The 27,103-nt window shown below is 38.3% G+C and overlaps 1 protein-coding gene across 1 annotated transcript in view; it reads left to right on the forward strand.

The window, feature by feature from the left end:
* LOC106087020 (innexin inx1) overlaps positions 1-26,896 on the forward strand; it is a 56,019-nt gene extending 29,123 nt beyond the window's left edge. Inside the window, exons 2-5 of the mRNA XM_013251891.2 lie at positions 2,848-3,232; positions 13,361-13,468; positions 25,788-26,296; positions 26,364-26,896. Of these exons, the coding sequence (XP_013107345.1) occupies positions 2,984-3,232; positions 13,361-13,468; positions 25,788-26,296; positions 26,364-26,586 (1,089 nt within the window). The 5' untranslated portion in view covers positions 2,848-2,983 and the 3' untranslated portion in view covers positions 26,587-26,896. The remainder of the gene's footprint in view (positions 1-2,847; positions 3,233-13,360; positions 13,469-25,787; positions 26,297-26,363) is intronic.
* Positions 26,897-27,103: the final 207 nt, after the last annotated feature.

Raw genomic sequence — 27,103 nt, forward strand, 5'->3', positions numbered from 1 at the left:
TTATCCGATTTTGCTGAAATTTGGGCCAGTGAGTTGCGTTAGGCCCTTCGATATCGTTCGTCAATTTGGCTCAGATTGGTCCAGATTTGGATATAGCTGCCATATAGACCGATCCGCCGATTTAGGGTCTTAGGCCCATAAAAGCCACATTTATTATCCGATTTTGCTGAAATTTGGGGCAGTGAGTTGTGTTAGGCCCTTCGACATCTTTCGTCAATTTGGCTCAGATCGGTCCAGATTTGGATATAGCTGCCATATAAACCGATCCGCCGATTTAGGGTCTTAAGCCCATAAAAGCCACATTTATTATCCGATGTTGCTGAAATTTGGGACAGTGAGTTGTGTTAGGCACTTCGACATCCTTCGAATTTGGTTCAGATCGGTTTAGATTTGGATATAGCTGTCATATAGACCGATTTCTTGATTTATGGTTTTGGGTCCATAAAATGCTCATTTATTGTCCGATGTCGCCGAAATTTGGGACAGTGAGTTAAGTTAAGCCCCTTGACATACTTCTGCAATATCGCACAGATCGGTCCAGATTTAGATATAGCTGCCATATAGACCGATATCTAGGTTTTCGGTTTTGGGGCCATAAAAGACGCATTAATTGTCCGATGTCGCTGAAATTTGAGACAGTGAGTTTGGTTAGGCTCTTCGACGTCCTTCCTTAATTTTGCCCAGATCGGTCCAGATTTGAATATAGCTGCCATATAGACCGATCTCTCGATTTAAGGTTTTGGGTCCATAAAAGAGACATTTATTGTCCGATTTCGCTGAAATTTGGAACAGTGCTTTGTGTTAGGCTCTTCGACATTTTTATGCAACTTGGCTCAAATCGGTCCCGATTTGGATATAGCTGCCATATAGACCGATATCTCCATTTAATGTCTTGGCCCCATAAAAGGCGCATTTATAATCCGATTTCACTGAAATTTGGCACAGTGACTTATGTTAGGCTTTTCGACATCCGTGTCGTATATAGTTCAGATCGGTTTATTTTTAGATATAGGTAATGTACTTATTAGTATTTGGTCCAAATCGGAACATATTTGGATATAACTGATATGGGACATAAGGTATAAAATTTTCACCGAATTTTGATGAAAGGTGGTGGGTATCCAAAGTTCGGCCCGGCCGAACTTAACGCCTTTTACTTGTTTGCAGTATTACTGCAAATCGGACGAACACGTATATGGGAGCTACATCGAAATCTGAACCAATTTTTTCCATTTTCAATAGGCTTCGTCTCTAGGCCGAAAAACATGACCATACCAAATTTGAAGACGATCGGATGACAATTGCGACCTGTAGTTTGTATACAAATTAACATGGACAGACAGACGGACAAAAAGACAGACGGACAGACAGACAGGCTGATAGACGGACAGACAGACAAATGGACATAGCCAAATCGAAACAGAATGTGATTCGGAGTCTATCGGTATACTTATCAATGGGTCTATCTCCCTTCTTTTTGGGTGTTACAAACTAATTCACAAAGTTGTAATACCATGTAGTGGTAAAATTACCAATTACTTTTATTTGTTTAAATCCATTAACAGCCAATAGTACTGAGAGACCAGCTTGAATTTGAGATACAGACATTTTCCTGCGTCCACTGTGTATCTTGCAATTGTTTGGGATTCATGATTTATTCTCAGAATTTTTAAATTAAATTAGCCAACGAGCCATTTTTTTTTCCAGGAGTGGGCAAATGTATATGTATTTCAGTATAGTCTCAAAAAGAATTCCAGTGACAAATTCTTATGAATTAAGATGCATAACTGAGGAAATGGACAACAAGTAATATATGAATATTCCCATAAATAATATTTTTCAAATGATTCAATAAAATCTCTGCACCATCAGCGCCACCAGCCACCAAATGGCTGCAAGATGTGCATTGAACTCAATTAATGTCAATTTAACTACAATAAAATTCAGGCTGTAGCTTCAAGAAGGAAAAAATTCACATTTTTCTTATATTGAATGAATAAAAAAGACCCATATATGCACAGAATCTTCTAAATGCATTACTTCACTTCGTAGAAAGCATTCAAATGTTGGTGAATAAATTGATGGAGAAAAGAAATCGAAACTTAAATGCGTAGACGCCAAGCCCATCACTAAACGAGGGCAATAAACTTAGAAAGACACACTGAACTGCAATATTCAAAAAAGACAGTGCTGGCGCTTTATATTTCATTGAAAAAAAAAATTTTTTTAAAGTTTCCCCCTTTTGGGACCTTTAAATTTAGAATTCTGGGAAATTGAAGCGGGCAGACAAACAGCTCTTACATGTTGATGGGAAATGATGAAAAATACACTAAAGGCTGATTTAAAGCATTTGTTGAACATGCTCACTTCATGTCTGTCTATTTGCCTTCCACCATCAGCATGGCCTTCTGAGTGTGTCGAGATTTAGTTTTAAATAAAATTTAAAAATAAAAAAAATAAAACATTTGGTAGTTGTTTGTATTTACCCCTGAACTTGAAATGTCTCTTCACTGAAATTTGTTTAAGTTCCAAGGAAGTTGTTGGGCATCAATCCAAAATTTGTCACCAACATTTTGGGTTACGTATGCATAAACAAATGTTGTTTATTGTGTTTTACATATAAACAAATATTGTGAGATATGAGAGATATTTCTATAAACAAAAGGAGACAACATGTATGAATGTTTCAAAGTCTCCAATTTCAAAAATGTCAATACTATCTATCAATAGCTTCTTGCATCATGCCTTATAAGCTGATTTTTGTGAATTTTATGTACTTCTTGTTAAATTTTCTGATTTGTTATGCCAATATTTTAATGTTTTCTTAATTTTTTCTTCTCTTTCCAGTTGATATGAATTCTCGCCTAATAACCACATTTTTAAACATTTCCAGAAAATACAAGTGATTTCCCCTCTCAATTCTTTCCATCCCATTGCGTTCTTTTCGAAACTCTAACAAAATTCATTTCACACTGCCATCACCATGTATAAGTTATTGGTCGGCTTAAAAAGCTATCTCAAATGGCAGGACATTCAAACGGACAATACAATATTTCGTTTGCACAACTCCTTTACCACAGTTCTGCTGTTGACCTGCAGTCTAATTATCACCGCCACCCAATATGTGGGTAATCCCATCAGTTGTATAGTCAATGGCATACCAACGCATGTGGTGAATACCTTCTGTTGGATTCATAGTACATTTACTATGCCGGATGCCTTTCGGAGACAGGTGAGTGGTAGAAAATATTCATTATTTTAAATGAAAAATAAGTAAAAAGGATTTGGATACCTACCACCTCGGGTGTATACGTAAACACCCGTCGGTCAAAATGCGGTGAAAAACAACAACACAACTCAATGTCCCAAATTTCGGCGAAATCGGACAATAAATGCGTCTTTTATGGCCCCATAACCTTAAATCGAGAAGTCGGTGTATATGGCAGCTATATACAAATCTTGATCCATCTAAGCCAAATTACAGAAATAAGTCGAGGGGCTTAACTTCACTCACTGTCCCAAATTTCGGCGACATCGGACAATAAATGCGCCTTTTATGGGCTCAAAAACTTAAATCGAGAGATCGGTCTATATGGTAGCTATATGCAAATCTTGATCCATCTAAGCCAAATTACAGAAATAAGTCGAGGGGCTTAACTTAACTCACTGTCCCAAATTTCAGCAAAATCGGATAATAAATGTGGCTTTTATGGGCCTAAAACCCTAAATCGGCTGATCGGTCTATATGGCAGCTATATCCAAATCTGGACCGATCTGAGCCAAATTGCAGAAAGTTTTCGAATGGCCGAACACAACTTACTGCCCCAAATTTCGGCGAAATCGGACAATAAATGCGTCTTTTATGGCCCCATAACCCTAAATCGAGAGATCGGTCTATATGACAGCAATATGGAAATTTTGATCCATCTAAGCCAAATTACAGAAATAAGTTGAGGGGCCTAACTTAACTTACTCTCCCAAATTTCGGCGAAATCGGATTATAAATGCGCCTTTTATGGGCCCAAAACCTAAAATAGAGAGATCGGTCTATATGGCAGCTATATACAAATCTTGATTCATCTAAACCAAATTACAGAAATAAGTCGAGGGGCTTAACTTCACTCACTGTCTTAAATTTCGGCAACATCGGACAATAAATGCGCTTTTTATAGGCCCAAAACCTTAAATCGAGAGATCGGTCTATATGGCAGCTATATCCAACTCTGAACCGATCTGAGCCAAATTGAAGAATAATGTCGAGGGGCTTAACTTAACTCACTGCCCCAAAATTTCCGCGACATCGGAAAATAATTGCGCCTTTTATGGGCCCAAAGCCTTAAATCGAGAGATTGGTCTATATGGCAGCTATATCCAAATCTGGACCGATCTAAGCCAAATTGAAGAAAGATGTTGAGTGACCTCACATTACTAACTGTATTAAATTGCAGCAAAATCGGACAATAAATGTGGCTTTTATGGGCCTAAGACCCTAAAACGTCGGATCGGTTTAAATGACAGCTATACCCAAATCTGGACCCATCTGAGCCAAATTGAAGAAGGATGTCGAAGGATGGCTTTTATGGGCCTAAGACCCTAAATCGACGGATCGGTCTATATGAAAGCTATATCCAAATCTGAACCCATCTGAGCCAAATTGAAGAAGGATTTCGAAGGGTCTAACACAACTCACTGTCTCAAATTTCAGCAAAATCGGATAATAAATGTGGCTTTTATGGGCCTAAAACCCTATTTATTTTATCAATTAAATTGATAAAATTAATATATCCCCATCCTTCGGGGGGTTAAAAAATTAACCTCGAAAGGGTAAATCTAATTTAGGAATTCCGTGCTACTTACAACATCTTTGATTGGTTTATATTTCACGCCCCTTTGTTGGTTCATGTCTGGTATTGTGTCCCCACCTAAGTACCGGTATCTGTTAGACATGAAAGTCGGGCAATGACATAGGAAATTCTTCAACATCTCATCATCTTCCCCACATGTCCTACAGATGCTATTGCTGGCCGCACCGATTTACATAAGTTAGTCCGTAGCCATATGTGTCCCGCGATTGCAAATTTTACCCATGAACATTCCACTAAGAAACAGGGGCAAACTTCTCACACATCAATGAGTGCAGTCCGATTCAAGTTTAAGCTCAATGATAAGGGGCCTCCTTTTTATAGTCGAGTTCGAACGGCGTGCCGCAATGCGACACCTCTTTGGAGAGAAGTTTTACATGGCATAGTACCTCACAAATGTTGCCAGGTAGGGAAAATCACCACTGAAAAAATTTTTTGATGGTCTCGCCTGGATTCGAACTCAGGCGTTTAACGTCATAGACGGACATGCTAACCTCTGCGCTACGGTGGCCTCCGTCCCGTTATGATACCAAGATGTATAGCTCTTGGTATCATAACGGGACGGAGGCCACCGTAGCGCAGAGGTTAGCATGTCCGTCTATGACGTTAAACGCCTGAGTTCGAATCCAGGCGAGACCATCAAAAAATTTTTTCCACCTTCCACCTTCTTACTTCATTACATTAATAGCCTTCTCTTCTCAGGATCGGGACCCCCTATAGGATTTTCGCCGTCCTACCGACCAATTCGCTGTTCCACAATGTTGCTTGCGCATTCGTCGCCCACTCCCTTAACTCGGACTGCGTCGACCCGAAAGGCTTCGGGTTAACCAAGTTTATTGACGGCAGTCCTCTGACCTTCACCGCCAAATCGTCTGCCCTTTCATTTCCCCTTACTCCGTTATGGCCCGGTACCCAAATGATGCGGATTTTCCCATCCTCAGAGAAGGCGTTAATCTCTTCTTACATTCAAACACTGTTCGTGATCTTACCATCCTGGTTTTTATTGCCCTGATGGAAATTTAACTGTCCCTAAAGATGTTCATATTCGACGTTCTCGCGTTAAATCCACACCACTTCACGCATTCCCTGATCGCCCAAATCTCCGCCTGCAGGACCATATTTTGGTCAGGCAGTCTATGACAGATCTCAGTCCCTGGGTTCTCAGTGTAGACCCCCAGGCCCACTCTGTCCTCTAGCTTTGATCCATCCGTGTAACATTATCTTCCAAATGACAGAACTAGGGTTTCGCCTATGCAAGACTCTGCCGCTGGCAGCATTGCCTCGAACTCGACCTCAAGTGTCGTCTTAGGTATCCGATCGGACGAACTTTGTCGTTAAAAATCGCAAGCACGATTTAGATTTTGACCTATGGTTTCTTGGGCTTATGTTCTTAGTAATCGTCCTAGATTTAGATTCGATAACCGCTTGGAGGGGATTTTTGGTCAATACAAATTAACCCACCTTGAACTCCATCCCCCAGCAAAACAAGAGTCTCAAGTTCTTGAATTCCTGAGTCTATGGGTAATCTTCGTGCCTACATACCCAAATGGCTAAGGATCGAATATACCATTTACCGTTATTCAGGGCCGGATGCCACAACAGATATTCTTATGCGAGAAATGACGAACAACCGCCATAAGCATGCAGTGTACCGCCCCTGGCCAAAGATCAGGACCTATCGAGTAACGACAGGAATAGAGTGCTTTCAGTGCTTTTCTTCAGCTTAGTTCCTGGCTAAAAATCACACCCAAATTATTGACCTCCGTAGAGAGCTTTAGGATAGGTTCCCCAGCCATTTTCCACCTCCTGGTCCAAAGCAAACAGTTCTGTCTTTTTAGAGCTCGATACAGCCAACCACAACATGACCAACATCAACTCACCGACCTTTAGTGTAAGCCGTATTGGGATACATGTCGATTAGACTCTCTAGGGTCTTTAAGACGATGAGGGATTGATTAGTCTGTAGTTCTTGGGCAGAGAGTAGTCTCGGTAACTTCCCGCCACCTAGAAGAAACTACGACCAGCAAAATTCAGCTTCTTTAAATCATCCCAAGAAGTTGTATGGCATATGGTCTTGCCGTTTGCAATTTAAAGGCCCACAGAACCATTACTTGTATCCATCATCTCCTTCGCAACGCACTTTCGGCGGTATTTATTTTCTTAAAATTTTAAGATAATCCTTTAATGTTTGTTCTTATAACCGTTCATGAACTTCTTTCTATTCAAGCCAAGGTTTTAAGATTGGTATTAGCGAGGTATGGCTCAGACATTCTTTAGTTCAGATCTCATATTTCAACAAGGAATATAAAACTATTTTGTTGTGAATAAAAAAATTATTTCATATGGAAGCTTAAAATTTCTGTTAAATGCCACCATTTAATAAATGTCAATTAAATCCAGAAAGGAAATACCAATCCATAACATCATCATCACAACAAAAGAAATCCCTTCTACAAACTCAAGGTAGAGAGGTAGCTCCACAGCCAGGCCGCAAGATCGCACAACATATCCAATTACCAATTCCTTGAAAGCTTGCCTTGAATTTTTTTCTTGGATTTTTTTTTCTGTCTCCCCCGATCATACCAAAAATGGATGGTTGAAGGGTTAAATTGTTGCTGCTTCTTGGTTTCTTGCAATCACAGATTTTTAGACATGAAAAAAAAAACAGTTCATAAAAAACTGAAGCAAATAAAAAACACACAAAACATCCTTTGCAGCGTTTCTCAAACTTGATAGATGTGGTTTTTATATCATTTGAAATATAATTAAATTTTCATAACGCCCCATTTGGCAAGGCGAAAAGATGAGGGCGTTACACAGATGTCTGCGCATAAATTAAATTTTGGCTGGTTTTTTTCGAAATTCCTTTGGGCTCTAGGAGAGTTCATAAAGACAGTCAGTTAGTTCGTCATTCGTAGCATTGAGGGGGCTTACACTTTTAATACTAATTTGCCGGGGGTTTGTCTGTTGCTGCTTCTTCTTCTCCTTCAGCATTCATTTGTTTTATGATTTTTAATAATTCATAAAATGCACTTTTTATGCTGTATTTGCACGCCATTCGCCTGAGCTTTAAGATTCATTACAAAAGTGAAGCACCGAGGCTGCCTTTTTTCTTCAATGTCTACCAGTCGTCGCAGGCACAACGACCTAAAGTTCAACAGAATTTTTAATTGTATGGCGATCATTTGTTAAAAGTGCAGTTGTTGGCATGTTGGCTGTTGCCTTGATGGCTTCAAGTTGTGGAATAAATTTTAAGGAAGAAAATGAAAGGAGTTTTTTTTTTTGCAATCATGGCGTGACACATATGTGCGGATGTTTTGATTGGCATGTGTGCTTGTACTTAGAGAGCATATAGGAGTAATAAGCGGGAAAATCAGGAGTAACAAGTAAAAGCGTGCCAAGTTCGCCTGCGGTGAATTTTATATACCCTCCACAATGAACGGCATTTGTCAAGTTCTTTGCCCGGTATCGCTTTGTAGGCAAACAAAGAATAATGGGTGAAAATTGTCATGCTATTAGAGCTGTATCAGGTTATGGACCAATACGGACCATACTTGGTTTGGATGTTGGAGACCATAGTATAGGTTAGGTTAGGTTGAAAAGAGGGTGCAGATATTAATCCGCCCCATGCCACTATGGACATACACCTAAGCCTGTAATCGGCTCTAAAAACTACAAAAGTAACCTCTAAAAAGAAAATTTTAAGTTAGGAATTCCGTGCTACTTACAAAATCCTTAATTGTTTTCAATGCCACTTCCCTAAGTTGATTCATGTCTAATATTGTGTCTCCACCTAAGTACCGGTATCTATTCTCACATTCTGGATACCCCATAGGATTTTCGCCGTCCTACCGACCGTTTCGCTGTTCCACAATGTTGCATGTGCATTCGTCGTCCACTCCCTTAACTCGGACTGCGTCGACCCGAAAGGCTTCGGGATAACCAAGTTTATTGACGGCAGTCCTGTGGCCTTCACCGCCAAATCGTCTGCCCTTTCATTTCCCCTTACTCCGTTATGGCCCGGCACCCAAATGATGCGGATTTCCCATCCTCAGAGAAGGCGTTAATCTCCTTCTTACACTGCAAGACTGTTCGTGACCTTATCGTCCTGGTTGTTATTGCCCTTATGGCAATTTTACTCTCGGTAAAAACGGCCTCAGACTCAACGTCCTCGCGTTAGCACCACACCATTACACGCATTCCGTGATCGCCCGGATCTCCGTCTGCAGGACCGTATAATGGTCAGGCAGTCTAAAACAGATATCAGTCCCTGGGTTTTCAATGTAAACCCCCAGGCCCACTCTGTCCTCTAGCTTTGATCCATCCGTGTAACATGATCTTCCAGATGGCAATACTAGGGTGGCAGCAGTGCGTCGCACTCGACTTCAAGGTTCATCTCAGGTATCCGATCGGAAACCTCTCCCCTTCCTTCCAGGTCCCCTCGATTATACCGCGATGGTATGAGCTGCTCCCATCCTCAATCCATTCTCCCATCGCCTTAAGTCTTATAGCCGTAGTGGCTGCCTCACACTTAATCTGTATGTCAATGGGTCGGATATCTAGAATAGTATCCCATGCCCTAGTAGTCGTGGTCCTCATCGCTCCGCCTATGCCAAGACAACATGTTCTCTGAACCTGTTGTATGGTCCTTATGTTGCACTTTTTCTCCATAGCGGTCCACCAAACTACTGAGGCGTAAGTAAGTATTGGTCCAAACACGCTTCTCTAGAGCCAGTGGACTATCCTAGGATTCAGGCCCCATTTCGAGCCTACGGCCCGTCTACATAGTGCCCAACATCTGTAAGCCTTCTCAGTACGCTCCTGAATGTGACACTTCCAATTCAGTTTCCTGTTCAAGATCACACCTAAATATTTGAAATCAAATCCCTAATCAGTCAGCATCCGTAATAGGTCATTTATAGTGGTCACCCATTGGAGTGGCGATAAAATGCCCCCCTGTGGCGTGCCCTGTGCCACTTTCTCCCTTATATTTATGCCATTGAACACACAATTTATCCAGCCGTTCCTTAGCATATGGTTTATCCAGTCACTAAGGACCTGGTCCACCCGGTACTGGTCTAAGGATTGGATCAGTGTGTCGCTCCGCACATAGTTAAAAGCCCCCTTGATGTCAATGCATACCGCCAGTGTGTACGTTTTGGCATCGAACGATTCTTCTGTTTTATGCGCAACCTCGTGCAGGGCAGTCTCCACCGACCTTCCCTTGACTTAGGCAATGACCATAGTATAAGTCATTGTGCGAAATTCTAGTAAAATTGGATAAGACTTGTTCCCTATTGCGGCTCAAAAAATAAAATCAGGATATCGATTTATATGACGGCTATATCAGATTACGTACGCCATACTTGGCACGTATGCTGAAGGTCATAGGCAAAGTTGTTGTGCAAAATTTCAACCAGACCGGATAAGAATTGCGCCCTGTAGAAGCTCAAGAAGTACAATTTGTAGATAGGTTTATATGGAAGCTATATCGGGTTTTGATATAGATCAAGAAGTCAAGATACAAGATCGGTTTATATGGCAGCCATAACTGTCGAAAGGTTTCTGGGGGTGGGCTAATCACCCCCAGAAAAGTTTAGAATATCAAATATGCAATTTTTTTAGATAAAATTTTCCAATTTTATTGCTGTTAAAACGGTTTTAGGTTCAGATTTAGATAACTCCCATATATGTTTATGTGTCACCCGATCTTCACTTCTACATCCTTTACAAGGCGCATTTATCAACCGATCCTCTCAACGTTTTGCACAACTATTTCCTTTATGACCCCTCAAGTATGGACGAATTTTGTTCGCAATTCCACACAGAGACACGATTTTAATAAAATTTTTCCAAAAACAAAATTTTAACCCAATTTTTTTTAAAACTTTAAATTTTCATATATTTCTTTTTCAAGCATAAACTTTTAATGAAATTTTTTAATAACATTTTTTCCAAACTCATAATTTCAATGATTTGTGTTTAAAACATAATTTTAATGCAATTTTTTATAAGGAACTAGCCGAACCCGCTCCGCTGTGCCTTCTTTAACTCTCTAATATCTTTTTAGGGTGGGGACACTTCGCCCTGAATGCGGATATCGAATTCGTGCCATTGTGGCCTATGTACAATATTGTCCCGATCGGTCCACTTTTGATTTTGGGTTGCGTTTTTGGCATAAGGGGGAAGGTCCGTCCCCCTTCCGATACCGAAAAATTATATAGCCTATGTTTCCTTCCAGGTCAACCTACACAATATGCAAAAATTTAGAGAGAATCGCTTCTGCCGTTTTTTCGTCTATGCGGAACAAACAAACCGAGTCCCATACATTCATGATTGGCTAATGTGCCCATTTTGGGCATCTTTATGGGGTGGGGTGACCCCCTATACTTCGACATGAATTTGTATGCCTGATTCGTTATCTACTCCCACATACTTTTCATTTGATACCCATATTGTCCTTATCGGTCCAGTTTTGATTTTGGGTGGCGTTTTTGGGGTAACAGCGTTTTTGATAACGCCCCCTTCCCTTATCAATAAATTATAAAGCATATTCCTACTCCTACAATATTCGTAATCTACTCCCAAATACCTTTCATTTGAGTCCCATATTGTCATGATCATCAAAAAAACCTATTTTAAGGGGTTATGGGGCAGGGGTGGCCCCCCAGGTGCTAGGATCCAACTTTTATAAGAAATTCGTACTCTACTCTTGAATACCTTTCATTTGAATCCCATATTGTCGCAATCGATCCACTTTTATTTTTGAGTAGTACTTTTGTTATATATAAAATTTTATTGACATTTTTGTACCCAGTTTATACCATAGGAAAGGGTTTAGTCTTTTCGTTTACATTTCATTTAGTCTTTCAGTTTACAACATATCGAAATATCCATTTCCGACCCAGCATAGTATATATATTTCTAAGACGATTTAACGATGTTCGTGTATCTCTCCGTCCGTCCGTCTGTTGTAATCACTCTTCAACTTTCAAAAATTAAGGCATTGAGCTGAAATTTGGTACAGATACGTCTTTTTGTTTCACGCAGGTTAAATTCTTGAACGGCCAAATCGGACCATATTTGGATACAACTGCCATATAGACCGATCTGCCGGTAAAGGGTCTGAAGCCGATAAAAACATTTATTACCCGATTTCGCTAAAATTTGAAACAGTAAATTATTTTAACCTCGATTTTCGACTTAAATATGGTTTAGATCGGACTATAATTGGATATAACTGCCTTATAGACCGTTCTGTCGATAAAGGGTCTGAAGCCCATAAAAGCTTTATTATAACCACCACCGAACGATGGTGTCCGTCCGTCTGTCTGTTGAAATCACGCTACAGTCTTTAAAAATAGAGATATTGAGCTAAAACTTTGCAAAAATTCTTTATTTGTCCATAAGGAGGTTAAGTTCGAAGATGGGCTATATCGGACTATATCTTGATATAGACCGATCAGCCGATTTAAGGTCTTAGACCCACAAAAGCCACATTTATTATCCCATTTTTCTGAAATTTGGGGACAAAGAGTTGCGTTAGGCTACTCGACATCCATCTTCAATTTGGCACAGATCGGTTCAGATTTGGATATATCTGCCATATAGACCGATCTCTCGATTTAAGATATCAGGCCCATAAAACGGGCATTTATTGTCCGATTTTGCCAAAATTTGGGTCAGAGAGCTAAGTTAAGCCTCTCCAAATATTTCTGCAATTTGGTCTAGATCGATGAAGATTTGGATATAGCTGCCATATAAACCGATCTCTCGGTTTTAGGTTTTGGACCCATAAAAAGCGCATTTATTGGCTGATGTCGCCACAATGTGGGACAGTAAGTTGTGTTAGACCCTTCGACATTCTTCTTCAATTTAACTCAGATCGGTCCAGATTTGGATATAGCTGCCATATAGACCGATCTCTCGATTTAATGTTTTGGACCCTTAAAAGGGGCATTTATTGTCCGATGTTGCCGAGTAGAGTTAAGCCCCTCCACATACTTCTGCAATTTGGTCTAGATCGATCAAGATTTGCATATAGCTGGCATATATACCCATATCTCAATTTAAAGTCTTGGTGCCAAAAAAGGCAAATTTTTAATCCGATTTAACTGAAATTTGACACATTGACTTATGTTAGGCTTTTCAACATCCATGTTGTATGTGGTTCAGATCGGTTTATTTTTAGATATAGCTACTAAAAAGACCAATATTTTGTTATACACAATTGGACAATGACTTGTACTTATTAGTATTTGGTCCAAATCGGATCATATTTCGATATAACTGCAATGTGACATAAGGTATGCAATTTTCAGCGGATTTTGATAAAAGGTGGTTTACAGGTGGTTTAAAGGAGGTGGTGGGTATCCAAAGTTCGGCCCGGCCGAGATTAACACTTTTTTACTTGTTTTTTAAACATATAAATATTTTATAGTATTTTTTAAATAAAATAAATTCAAATAATAGTCGTCTAAATTCTTTCATTCTTTCAGGTTGGTCGCGAAGTGGCTCATCCTGGTGTGTCCAACGACTTCGATGACGAGGATGCCAAAAAGTATTACACATACTACCAATGGGTTTGTTTTGTGCTCTTCTTTCAGGTAAGACCATCCATCCAACAAAAAACTTCAAAATTTCTCACATTTGTTATACCCATTTCCTTCTATAGAAATAAGCAATAAAAATACATAGTGGTACTGCAACCAGAAATGTAGAAATAAACTTTAATATCGCATAACTAACTTACTATGCAATTATGGCCAAAATTATATGCTGCTACCATTTTTGCCTGTCCGCAAAATAATGATTTATAAAACAATGTTTACACGATTTCATTTTATTTCATTTCTCATATGATGCAACCTGACTGAGAGTATGTCTGGTTTTTTTTTGTGGGATTAAATTTTGAGCCATGCCAAAAGCCGGTCGATTTTTTATTTATGACCAAAACGAAATAAAAAACCAAACAAGTTACGAAAAATTGCTATTTAGCAAATTTTTTAAACAATAACAAAGTATACGAGACTGTTTTGTGCCGCAGACTATCGGTCAGTACACCATCGTTCAACCAAGCAATCAACATTTTTTCACACGTTCGCATTTTATTTCACCCATTGTTCAATTATTTAAACGGTAATTCTATTAAATTTCCATAAAAAAAAATCAATTGGTTGCAGAAACGTGCTACGTTTTTATGGGTCTCTGATGATGATGGCAATGATGATTTGTTTCAAATAAAGTCTCGTTCTTGTGAAGTGATTTTTAAAGATGTGTTATTTATATAGCAACCAACCAAGGGAAGGCTATAGAAAGTCAATTGATGTGTGCGAAAAAAAAATGTTTAAATTTTTGAATAAAACGAAAAAGTTGCAGAAATTTTGACTATTTGAGAAAAGAAATTTTGTAAATTTTTGTCAATATGGTTATGAAATGTCCCCAAGAGTTTGGAAGGCCGTCCCATCATCACAAGTCTCCCTAAAGTGTCATTAAGACCGACCTATTGACCCTGTTGGAGTATATATCACTTCTTAAATAGTCCCCAAAACTTTTATTTGAGTTCCAAATTGTTTCGGTCGAGCTATATGTCCTATTGGGAAGTTTTCTATAATCAGTATCGAACTCTACTTTCAAAGATTTATCTTTTTAGTACCGTCCCATTACCACAAGTCCCCCTTAAGCGACATATAGACAGGAGCAATAAGTCGATCTATATATCTCTTCAGGGGAATTTGACTCAGATCGGATCAGATTTCGATATAGCTGCCATATGGACCGATCTCTCGATTTAAGGTTATGGGCCCATAAAAGGCGCATTTATTGTCCGATTGCGCCGAAATTTGGGACAGTAAGTTGTGTTAGGCCCTTCAACATTCTTCTTCAATTTGGCTCAAATCGGTCCAGATTTGAATATAGCTGCCATATAGACCGATCTCTCGATTTAAGGTCTTGGGCCCATAAAAGGCGCATTTTTTGTCCGATTTTGCCGAAATTGGGGACAGTGATTTATGTTAGACCCTTCGACTGCCCTCTTCAATTTGGCTCAGATCGTTTCAGATTTGGATATAGTTGCCATATAGAAAGGGGAGCGGACGCTCCCCCTTGCCATTATTTTCAGAAACGCCAGATCTCAGAGATGGGTGGTGCGATTTAAGCGAGATTTTGTGTGCTCTCATATAGTAACCTACAAATAGATATATGGTATCCAATTTTCGGATGGGGTACCTAGGGGGGCGCCCCACCCCAAAACCTACCAAATATATATATACACCAATCACGACAATATGGGACTCAAATGAAAGGTATTTAAGATTAGAAAACGTGTCTGATATCCACTTGTCGGATCAAGTGTTTGGGGGACTGCCCCAAAAACACCCCTAAATCGGACATTTTTAACGACCACGGCAATATGGGACTCAAATGAAAGTTATTTGCGAATAAAATATGAATCTGATATTCAAATTTGGGACAAAGTTTCTGTGGGTCCACCCCTTCCCCCACAACACCCCCCAAACAGGACTTATTTACTGACCATGGCATTATGGGGCTTAAATAAAAGGTATTTGAGTGTAGAATACGAATCTGATATCCAGATGTGGGACCGAGTGTTTGGGGGGCCGCCCATCCCCGATAACATACCCCAAAGAAGACAAATGTACGACCATAGCAAGATGAGACTCAAATAAAAGGTCTTTGGAAGTAAAGTACGAATCTGATATCAATGTTTGGGAAAAGTGTTTATGGGGCCACCCCACCCCCATAACACCACCCAGATAGGAAGTATTTGGTGACCATTGCAATATGAGGCTCAAATAAGAGGTATTTTAGAGTAGGACACGAATCTGATATATATTTTCAAACGCAAGTCATTGAGTGGCCATCACCCAAAACACTCCCCAAACCGGTCAGGTATGCCGACTATGGAAAAATGGAGCTCAAATGAAGGGTATATGGGAGTAGACCATGAATCTGACATCAACATTCAGGACCAACTGTCTAGGGGACGTCCACCCGCCATAACAACCCCCAAGTAGGACGTATTTGCTCACCAAGACAATTCGGGGTTTCAAGACAGTGGAGCTCGGTATTCATAGTTTTTAGGGCCCATACCCCAAACTGGACATATTTGCTGGCTTTTTTGGTGTTTGAGATTAGAAAACGAATTTTATATCCAATTTTGAGGCCAATGGCAATATGGGATTCAAATATATGAGAATAGAGTAAGTTCCTGATATATTTTCGGGGCTTAGTGTTTGGGAGACCACCCCACTCCCCAAAACACCCCATAATCGGGCATATTTACCGACCATGTCAATGTGGGGCTTAAATGAAAAGTATTGAGGGGTAGAGCAAGAATTGATACTCACTTTCGGGACCTTTCCCAAATATACCACAAACAGCAATTTTTTACTGACCATCGCAATTTGGGGCTCAAATAAAGGTATTTGGGAGTAGAATACGAATATGATATCCAAATGTGGAACCATGTATTTTAGGCATCACTCCTTTCCCAAAACACCTCCCAAAGGGTAAAAATTTTTCGACCATGTCAATATGTGCCTCAAATGAAAGTCTAAGAAAACGAATTTGATAACCAATTTTGGGGCCATGTGTTTGGGGGACGCCTCATCCTGTAAACTCCCCTCAAACCCAATGGAGTTTAATAAAGGGAAGACCACGATGCTGATATTTTTTCAAGGCCAAGTGTCTGGGGGACATCATGAGAATATCGGGCTGAAATAAAGTATTTTAAGAATGGAGTACACCTTACATCCAAACTTAAATTCGTAGACCAATAAAGGTCATATGGGATTCAGATAAAGGCACTTATATTGTTAAACTGTTTGTCAAGCGATATACTATGGGTTGCCCAAAAAGTAATTGCGGATTTTTAAAAAGAAAGTAAATGCATTTTTAATAAAACTTAGAATGAACTTTAATCAAATATACTTTTTTTACACTTTTTTTCTAAAGCAAGCTAAAAGTAACAGCTGATAACTGACAGAAGAAAGAATGCAATTACAGAGTCACAAGCTGTGAAAAAATTTGTCAACGCCGACTATATGAAAAATCAGCAATTACTTTTTGGGCAACGCAATATTTTCGTAGCATGGTATTTCACTAAAAGCTCTTTAATTGTCGAAAATAAATATTCCAAGGAAAATTTTGTTCCTTATAAATTACAAGAAGGCGCAGTGGAGCGGGCCCGGTCCCGCTAGTTTTATTATAAGAATTAAATATTTGGCATGACCTTCTTTTTATCTCAATAGAGCTAAGTCCCAATAAATAAAAAATCTCAAGTTAAAGTTGAAATCAATTGACTAAGTATTTTTAGCCTACACCGCCCACTACAGGCCCCCGCATCAATACAAATTGGAATTTGCAATGCATAAACTAAGCTCAGTAAGCTTAGTAATAACTATAGGTTGGCTTTGTCCCAACATTGATCAATTGAAGGTTTTCACTTTTTGATGAAGACAAAAGTCGAACCAAGCCCCGCCAGATCATTGATATAATTGATTATAACGATTTGAAATGAGACATATGTACATGTGCCATGGGTATATGGGTATATGGCTTCGTATAAACATTTAAACGCACAGATATGTGGATAGTTTACGTTTGGTATGCCTGTCTATACACTCATGTGTATACAAAAATTACATTAAAACCTTAATTAAAGCCAATTGAAGTGGAATTGAGAATATGCTGAATTTTGTATTCAACATCAGCAGCATCACCATCCCCATCGCCACTATTATCATCTGTGCCATGCATGAAAAACGGGCTCGGGAGCAATGCCATTGAATCACACTTCACGCACTGCAAGATCTTGGAAAGAAGTCTTAGCTAAAAAAAAAACTGAGATGATTTTTCAAAAATTAGTACACCCGAAAAATTTTTAGAGTTTTTAAACTTTTTGATTTTTAGGTCATAACGGCCTTAAAATACGTTTATTTGACAGTTCTATAAGGGAAATATATCAAATAAACCTATTTTAAGGCTTCATTAGGTTTTGTGAATAACGCAGTCAGACTCTAATAGCTTCGTATATTTTGACAGTTTTTTCTGCAGCCACTCTAAACTTGTTTCCTTTGGTTACTTCCAATTTTTTTCACTGTATCTTTTCCTTTTTTTGGCTTGTGTTATTTTTACACTTCAAAAACTAGTGTGGACGTAATAAATGACTTTTAAATTGACCCTAGAAAAGCTTAAAGATGGCATGCAAGGCAGCGGTGGCCAGTGGAAGATGAACAAGAAGAAAACCACCTCAAACCAGTTCATTTCTATGGGTTGAAAGTGAAAAATAAGTAAAACAAAATTATTTCATACCCAAAATAAATGACTGGCCATTTGTTAAAGGTGTGTAGTGATTAAGATCTACACAGTTTAAATGTGAGCTCGATAAGAGATTGTTTTTGAAAAGAAGATAAAATTTGTTAAGGAAATGACTATGAAGTTAAGCTGAGGTTATAGTGGCCATCTGCAATCAGACTAACTAAGGCACTTAAGTCGATTGTGATTGCATAGGAATATCGAATAGGCCTTCTGGGCCCTAAGAAAGCCTGATAACTTGGCTATGAAAACAACATTGTCATTTTTTTGTATAAAACAACAACTTTAATTTTCATAAAATCTTTTTCGAAAATGCTTGTCGAACGAAATTTTGTCAATATTTATACCCTACACCACTACTGTGGTACAGGGTATTATAACTTAGTGCATTTGTTGGTAACACCTAAAGGAAAGAGAGACCCATTGATAAGTATACCCATTGACTCAGAATCACTTTCTGATTTGATTTAGCTATGTCCGTCTGTCTGTCTGTCCGTCTGTCTGTCCATGTTAATTTGTGTACAAACTACAGGTCGCAATTTTCATCCGATCGTCTTAAAATTTGGTATGGGCATGTTTTTCGGCCTAGAGACGAAGGCTATTGAAATTGGAAAAAATCGGTTCAGATTTGTATATAGCATCCATATATATGTTCGTCCGATTTGCAATAATACAGCAATAAAATGATCATTTGTTAACCCATTCTCTCGAAATTTGGCAGGAAGGATTTTCTTATTACTCTCGTATTAGAAGTGTATATTATAGATATTTACTCCTAGATTCTCTGCAAGCGTAATTATTGACCAATCTTTCCAAAATTATGTACAACGCTTTCCCCGACGTCTTCCACAATATCCATAATGTCTGGTCGAAATTGGTTCAGATTTAGATGTAGGTTGCCCAAAAAGTAGTTGCGGATTTTTTAAAAGAAAGTAAATGCATTTTTAATAAAACTTAGAATGAACTTTAATCAAATATATAGTTGCCATTTTGTTCGATAACCTTTTGCCATCTTCCTGGCAAATTTAGTATTCCACGCTCATAGAACTTCTGGCCTTCATCTGCAAAAAACTGAACCAAGTGCGATTTTATAGCCTCATCATTGCCGAAAGTTTTACCATTTAAGGAGTTCTGCAAAGATCGAAATAAATGGTAGTCTGATGGTGCAATGTCAGGGCTATATGGTGAATGCATCAAAAGTTCCCAGCCAAGCTCACTCAGTTTTTGGCAAGTGACCAATGATGTGTGCGCTCTAGCGTTGTCCTGGTGGAATATGACACCTTTACCATTGACCAATTCTGGTCGCTTCTCCTTGATGGCTGTATTCATTTTGTCCAATTGTTGACAGTAAACATCCGAATTAATCGTTTGGTTCCTTGGAAGCAGCTCAAAATATACCACACCCTTCCAATCCCACCAAACAGACAGCATAACCTTCTTTTGGTGGATATCAGCCTTTGAAGTGGTTTGAGCTGGTTCACCATGCTTGGACCATGATCGTTTTCGACTAACGTTGTTGTAAACAATCCATTTTTCATCTCCAGTTATGATTCGTTTTAAAAACGGATCGAATTCATTGCGTTTAAGGTGCATATCACAAGCGTTGATTCGGTTTGTTGAATGAATTTCTTTCAATACATGTGGTACCCAAATATCAAGCTTTTTCACCAGTCCAAGACTTTTCATGTGATAATGAACGGTTGATTTTGGTATATTTAACTTCTCTCCTATCTCACGCTCAGTTACATGACGATCCAATTCGATTAATCCTTAAAATTTGCTTAAAATTTGTCAACGCCGACTATATGAAAAATCCGCAATTACTTTTTGGGCAACCCATAGCTTCCATGTATATGTTCGACCGATTCTGAGAAATATTGCAATAAAGTGCTTATTTGTGAACTGATTCTCTCGAAATTTAGCACGAAGGATTTTCTTATAACTCTTAATATTACTGGTGAATTTCATAGCAATTGTATCAGGTTTAGCTATAGCTGTCACTTATGTGTATCGCCCGATTTTCACTTCTAAAGCCACTGCTCACGCATTCATTGACCAATCATACCAAAATTGTGCACAACGCTTTCCTCAATGACTACCACAATATCTAAGAAATTTGGTCAAAATCAATTTAGATTTTGATGTAGATCCCATTTTTTCGTATTTATAGAAATTACTAAAGTGGTGTTATGTGTTGTAAACCAGATTTTGTGTTAGTGAAATAATATCCTCTTCTATTTTGTGCAAATGGAAATTTGCCCATGAACCGATTGAAGTTTAAGATCGATAAAAGGCCTCCTTTTAATAGCCATGTCCGAACGGCGACCGCAAATGTCGCCTGCATTATGAAGGAATAACCACCGCTGAAATTTATTTTGTTTTTCTGATGTTCTCGCCAGGATTCGAAGCCAGGCGTTCAGCGTCATAGGCGGACATGTTACCCTCTGCGCTACGGTGGCCACCACCTCTAATAATTGCCTTTTTTCAAATATTGTCCCCAACTCGTGTGCCACATTCAACAAGCATTCAAGCTTTTGTTAAAATGAAGTCAAATTGAAAATTACCAAAATTTTCGTTCGCTAGCGCGAGTTATGTCTTCTTTTTTTTTGGCTAAATTGATAAAGAAACCGCTGACAATTTAAACGTGATGGAAATTTATGATGATTTAGAAAAAAAAACCACCAACAATAACTTCATTATCCAAAATGTTTTGTTGAGTTTATTGTTCATGCACGCTTGATATCTGAATAATTTCAAGTAAATTTAAGAGACACACGAGTAACAAGCATACGAATTAAATGTTATTGCGGTAAAAATGTTCTAAATACGATATGAGCTATGAATAATTCATTTACCCATGAGATCAATGACCGGCGCAGAAGTTAGCATGAAATCAAATTAAATAAAATAAACTTAAATGAAATAAAATAAAATAAAATAAAATAAACTAAAATAAAATAAAATAAAATAAAATAAAATAAACTAAAATAAAATAAAATAAAATAAAATAAAATAAAATAAAATAAAATAAAATAAAATAAAATAAAATAAAATAAAATAAAATAAAATAAAATAAAATAAAATAAAATAAAATAAAATAAAATAAAATAAAATAAAATAAAATAAAATAAAATAAAATAAAATAAAATAAAATAAAATAAAATAAAATAAAATAAAATAAAATAAAATAAAATAAAATAAAATAAAATAAAATAAAATAAAATAAAATAAAATAAAAGAAATAAAATAAAATAAAATAAAATAAAATAAAAATAAAATTATTTCGGGATTTTCGAGCATCCTCTAGCTCGAGACCATGTTAAATGCTATATATTCAAAGAATAACATAGCCCAGAACTTATAAAAATTGAACATTTGTGTATTATAATTCAGAACACTTTGACTGGCTTCATGGATCATGATTTCTGATACACCATATATCTTAGGGGAGTTAGAGGACTTATTGAGCCCTGTTTCTAAACAAAAGCGTGTTCTATACCGTACTCAATTTGGGTATGTAGAGCACCTTAATCAATATGACAAAGTGATGAAGAAGACACATGGCGTACCAGAAATCATGATCCGCCAAGCCAGTCAAAGTGTTATGAATAAAAACACACACTTGCTCAACTATTATTAATTCTTTGCTATGCTATTCTTTGAATAGGAAGCATTGAATATGATCTCGAGCTAGAGGATGGTCGAAATATCACAAAATGATTTTAAAGATCAAAATAAAAGAGCACAAACAGCAAAATAAAATAAAACAAATTAAAATTAAACAAAAATAAAATGAAATGAAACAGAACAGAATAAATTAAAATAAAACAAAACAAGTAAAAGCGTGGGTGGTCTCAAGAAGTCGTATTGGGATATCGGTACTTAGTGAGGCCTATATCACCATATTGACCGATTCGGATAAAACTTGGCACTGATGTTGTAAGTCCATAGATAGGTTTTTGGGCCAAATCTGTTGAGAATTTAGGCTTCTAAGCGTTGAAGAAGTCTAATCTGGGGATCCGTTTATATGGGGGCTATATCGTTTTATTGGCCGTGTCATACTTGACATGGATGTTGGAAGTCATAACTCAAGTTTTAGTTCCAAATTTCAGCAAAATCGGATGAAAATTTTGTCTTCTAAAGGCTCAAGAATTCAAATCCGGGTATCGGTTTATATGGGGGCTATATCGGTTTATTGACCGTGTCATACTTGACATGGATGTTGGAAGTCATAACTCAAGTTTTAGTTCCAAATTTCAGCAAAATCGAATGAAAATTTTGTCTTCTAAAGGCTCAAGAATTTAAATCCGGGTATCGGGTAATATGGGGGCTATGACGGTTTATTGACTGATTCGGATCATACTTGGCATGGATGTTGGAAATCATAACTCAAGTCTTTGTTTCAAATGTAATTCAAATCGGATGAAAACTTAGGCTTCTGGGGATCGGTTTATATGGGGTCTATATCTGTCTATTGACTGATTCGGATTGTACTTGACACGGATGTTGAAAAATCATAACTCTTCCAAATTTTAGCCAAATCAAACGATATAGCCCATTTGCAATCTCCAATGACCTACATCAATATTAAGTATCTGTGCAAAATTTCAAGCTACTAGTTTTACGCGTTCGAGCGCTATCGTGATTTGGACAGACATACGGAAGGTCTTGGGCCAATAAAAGGTGAATTTATTGTCCGATTTCGCTGTAATTTGGGACAGTAAGTTGTGTTAGGCCCCCCGATATCCTTTTTGAAGATGGCACAGATTGGTCCAAATTTGGATATAGCTGCCATATAGACTGATATCCCGATTTAATCTATTGGTCCCATAAAAGGCGTATTTTTTATCCGGTTTTGCTGAAATTTGACACAGTAACTAATGTTAGGTTTTTCGACATCCGTGTCCTATATGGTTCAGATCGGTCTATATTTTGATATAGCTGCCAAAAAGTCCAATATTGAACCAAAATTGAACGGTGTATTTATTAGACCACTCAATGACCGTGCCGAATTTAATCCAAATCGGACCATATTTGGATATAGCTGCTATGAGTGCATACATAATGCATTTTTCACCGGATTATGACGAAAGTAGGTTTACATATATACCCGATGTGGTGGGTATGAAATGTTTATACCCTCCACCATAGGATGGGGGTATACTAGTTTCGTCATTCTGTTTGCAACTCCTCGAAAAATTCTTCTTAGACCGCACAAAGTATATATATTTTTGATCGAAGTGACATTTTTTGTCGATCTAGCCATGTCCGTCCGTCCGTCTGTATATCGAAAGCACGCTAACTTTCGCCTCTAGAGGGCGCTATTACTATCCGATTTGGATGAAATTTAGCATATCGTATCTTGTTATGACCTCCAACAACTGTGCTTAGTATGGCTCAAATCGGTTCATAACCTGATATAGCTGTCAACCGATCTTGGGTCTTGACTTCTTGAGCCTCTAGAGGGCGCAATTATTACTCGATTTGCCTGAAATTTTGCATGAGGTGTTTTGTTATGATGCCTAGTCAGAATGAGTTTCAAGTATCAGTGACCCGACTAAAGAACAACAAGGCAGCAGGAGCCGACGGATTACCCGCTGAACTATTTAAGACCGGAGGCGACACGCTAATAAGGTGTTTGCATCAGCTTATCTGCGCAATCTGGCTGGAAGAACGCATACCCGATGATTGGAACCTCAGTATACTATGTCCCGTACACAAGAAAGGAGACAATACGGAATGTACCAACTACAGAGGAATAAGTCTCCACCCCATCTCATACAAGATACGCTCGAGCGTACTGTGTGAAAGATTAAAACCTAAAGTCAATGAGATAATTAAGCTTTACCATTGCGGCTTTAGACCTAGTAAATCCTCCCTAGACTGCGCCAAATCCTGGAAAAGACCCGAGAAGGACAAATCAACACCTACCATTTCTTTGTTGACTACAAAGCCATGTCTGAGTTTGGTATCCCTGCAAAATTAATAAGACTCTGCAGGATGACACTTGCTGATACGCGTTCCTCAGTTAGAATAGGAAACAATCTCTCCGAACCATTTAATACCAAACGAGGTTTCAGACAAGGAGACAGCCTAACGTGTGATCTCTTTAATATCCTGCTGGAGAAGATTATATGAGATGCAGATGTGAATAGATATGGCACAATAATCACAAGAGAACACATGCTACTCGCCCATGCTGACGACATCGATATCATAGGACGGTCACCGGAAGTAGTAACTGCAGCCTTTGAAAGACTCAAAAGAGAGTCAGTGAAAATGGGTCTGGTAGTAAATGGAGATAAGACGAAATGGATGATTTCAACACTCAAAAAGCCTTGCACAACCGAGCAAATAAAGAGAATGGAGAAAGTTGGGAACCACAACTTTGAGACAGTCAGTAACTTTATCTACCTCGGCACCGCCGCCGTAATCGAATCGAATGACACCAGTTTTGAGATTAAGCGAAGAATAATACTGGCAAACAGATGCTACTTTGGACTAAGCAGGCAGTTTAGAAACAAAGCCACTTCTCGACAGACGAAGATTACACTATACAAGACACTGATACTACCTGTGCTGTTATATGGTTCTTAAGCATGGGTACTTGTGAAACCAGATGAGGCAGTGCTTGGAGTATTTGAGAGAAAGATTCTTCGTAAAATATATGGACCAGTTTGCGTTAACGGAGAATATAGGCGACGTATAAACCACGAGCTGTATGAGCTGCATGACGACGATAGCATAGTTATACGCATCAAAATACAACGGTTGCGTTGGCTAGGTCATGTTCTCAGAATGGATGAAGAAGATCCAGCAAAGAAGTCTTTTGAAGGCCAACACGGTGATACACGCAAACAGAGAAGGCCAAAAGCCCGATGGAAAGATCAAGTTGTTGGAGACACCTCGAAACTTGGTGTCAGAGATTTTAGAATGTGCGCGAAAGATCGAGGCGCTTGGAACGCTATTCTACGTTCGGCCAGTGGAACAAATATTCTGTCATAGCCAATTAAAGTAAAGTAAAAATTTTGTTATGACTTCCAATAACTGTGCTTAGTATGGCGCAAATCGGTATATAACCTGATATAGCTGCCATATAAACCGATCTGGGATCTTGACTTCTTGAGCCTCTAGAGGGCGCAATTCTTATCCGATTTGGAAGAAATTTTGTACAACGGTTTCTCCCATGACCTTCAACATACGTGTTTGTTATGGTCTGAATCGGTCTATAGCCTGATACAGCTTCCATATAAATCAGTCTCTCTGTTTTACTTCTTGAGCCCCCAAAGGGCGCAATTCTTATTCGAATTGGCTGACATTTTACACAGGTCTCCAACATATAATTTAATGTGGTCCGAACCGGACCATATCTTGATATCGCTCTAATAGCAGAGCAAATTTTTTCTTTTATTCTTTTGCCTAAGTAGAGATGCCGGGAAAAGTACTTGACAAATGCGATCCATGGTGGAGGGTATATAAGATTCGGCCCGGCTGAACTTAGCAAGCTTTTATGTTTATTTATTATATATTTAATTATATTTTTTTTATTATATAACAATTGTAATTGTAATTTTCTTTCTTTCACAGGCCATTGCATGCTATACTCCCAAATTTCTATGGGATAAATTTGAGGGAGGTCTTATGCGCATGATTGTCATGGGTCTGAATATCACCATTTGCACGCGAGAGGAAAAGGAGGCGAAACGCGACGCTCTCCTCGACTATTTGACCAAACATGTGAAACGCCACAAGATGTATGCCATACGCTATTGGTTGTGCGAGGCATTGTGCTTGGTCAACATCATATTGCAAATGTATCTGATGAATCGTTTCTTCGATGGCGAATTTATGTCCTATGGTACGCGTATAATGCAACTATCCGATGTGCCGCAAGAGCAAAGAGTCGATCCCATGGTTTATATATTCCCCAGAGTAACAAAATGTATATTCCATAAGTATGGTGCTTCAGGATCACTGCAGAAGCATGATTCGCTATGCATATTGCCGCTGAACATTGTCAATGAGAAGACCTATGTTTTCATATGGTTCTGGTATATGATATTGCTGGCCCTATTGATTGGTTTGATAACATTCCGGTAAGCTCCAAGACTCATTTAATGGAAGTAGCAAAACGTTTAATTTACTTTTATTTGTTGCTTTCAGTGCCTTTATGCTTCTTATGCCCAAGTTCCGTCCACGCTTATTACATGCCCGCAATCGCATGATTAGCTTGGAAACCTGCCGCACCCTCTCCCAGAAGCTGGACATTGGCGATTGGTGGCTCATCTATATGTTGGGTCGCAATTTGGATCCCGCCATTTACAAGGAAGTCATGACAGAGTTCTCTAAAGAAATCGATCCTTCAAGATACAATAGAGCCAAGTGATTTTCAGCAGCGCACATGCGTAACCAACCTGCCCAACTTTGATGACTCCAACCCACTGAACCAGAAACAACGACGACCTTTAATAAGAGGAAATTCTAATTAAATGGAGAGAAAAAAGCAAAATACAAAATATCTTTGCATGAGTGTAGTTCTGTGATTAAGTTAATTAATTATTCTCCTTTGTATTTGTCTTTGTTTCCTTTCCCCTCATACCCACTTGTTGAGGTAGATAAGATTTTTTGTTCTTCCCTTTTTAGGTGAGTTTAAGAATACGAAAACCTTAATACTCAAGCAGCTCTCTCTTCTTTTTTATAAAAAAAAAATGAAAATCTCTAAAAGCGAGGAACATTTTTTATCCTTTACAAAAGACAAGGGATAACAAAAAATAATTTTATAATAAAAAAAAAAATCAATGATCACAACTCTTTTTTTATTATAATTATTATCATAAAAAAAGAAACATTTTATTATATTATTCTTTATATATTTCTTAGTTTATAAGTTATAATAAAAAAAT

The sequence above is a fragment of the Stomoxys calcitrans genome, chromosome 4 (assembly GCF_963082655.1).
Source record: "Stomoxys calcitrans chromosome 4, idStoCalc2.1, whole genome shotgun sequence".
Lineage (NCBI taxonomy): Eukaryota > Metazoa > Arthropoda > Insecta > Diptera > Muscidae > Stomoxys > Stomoxys calcitrans.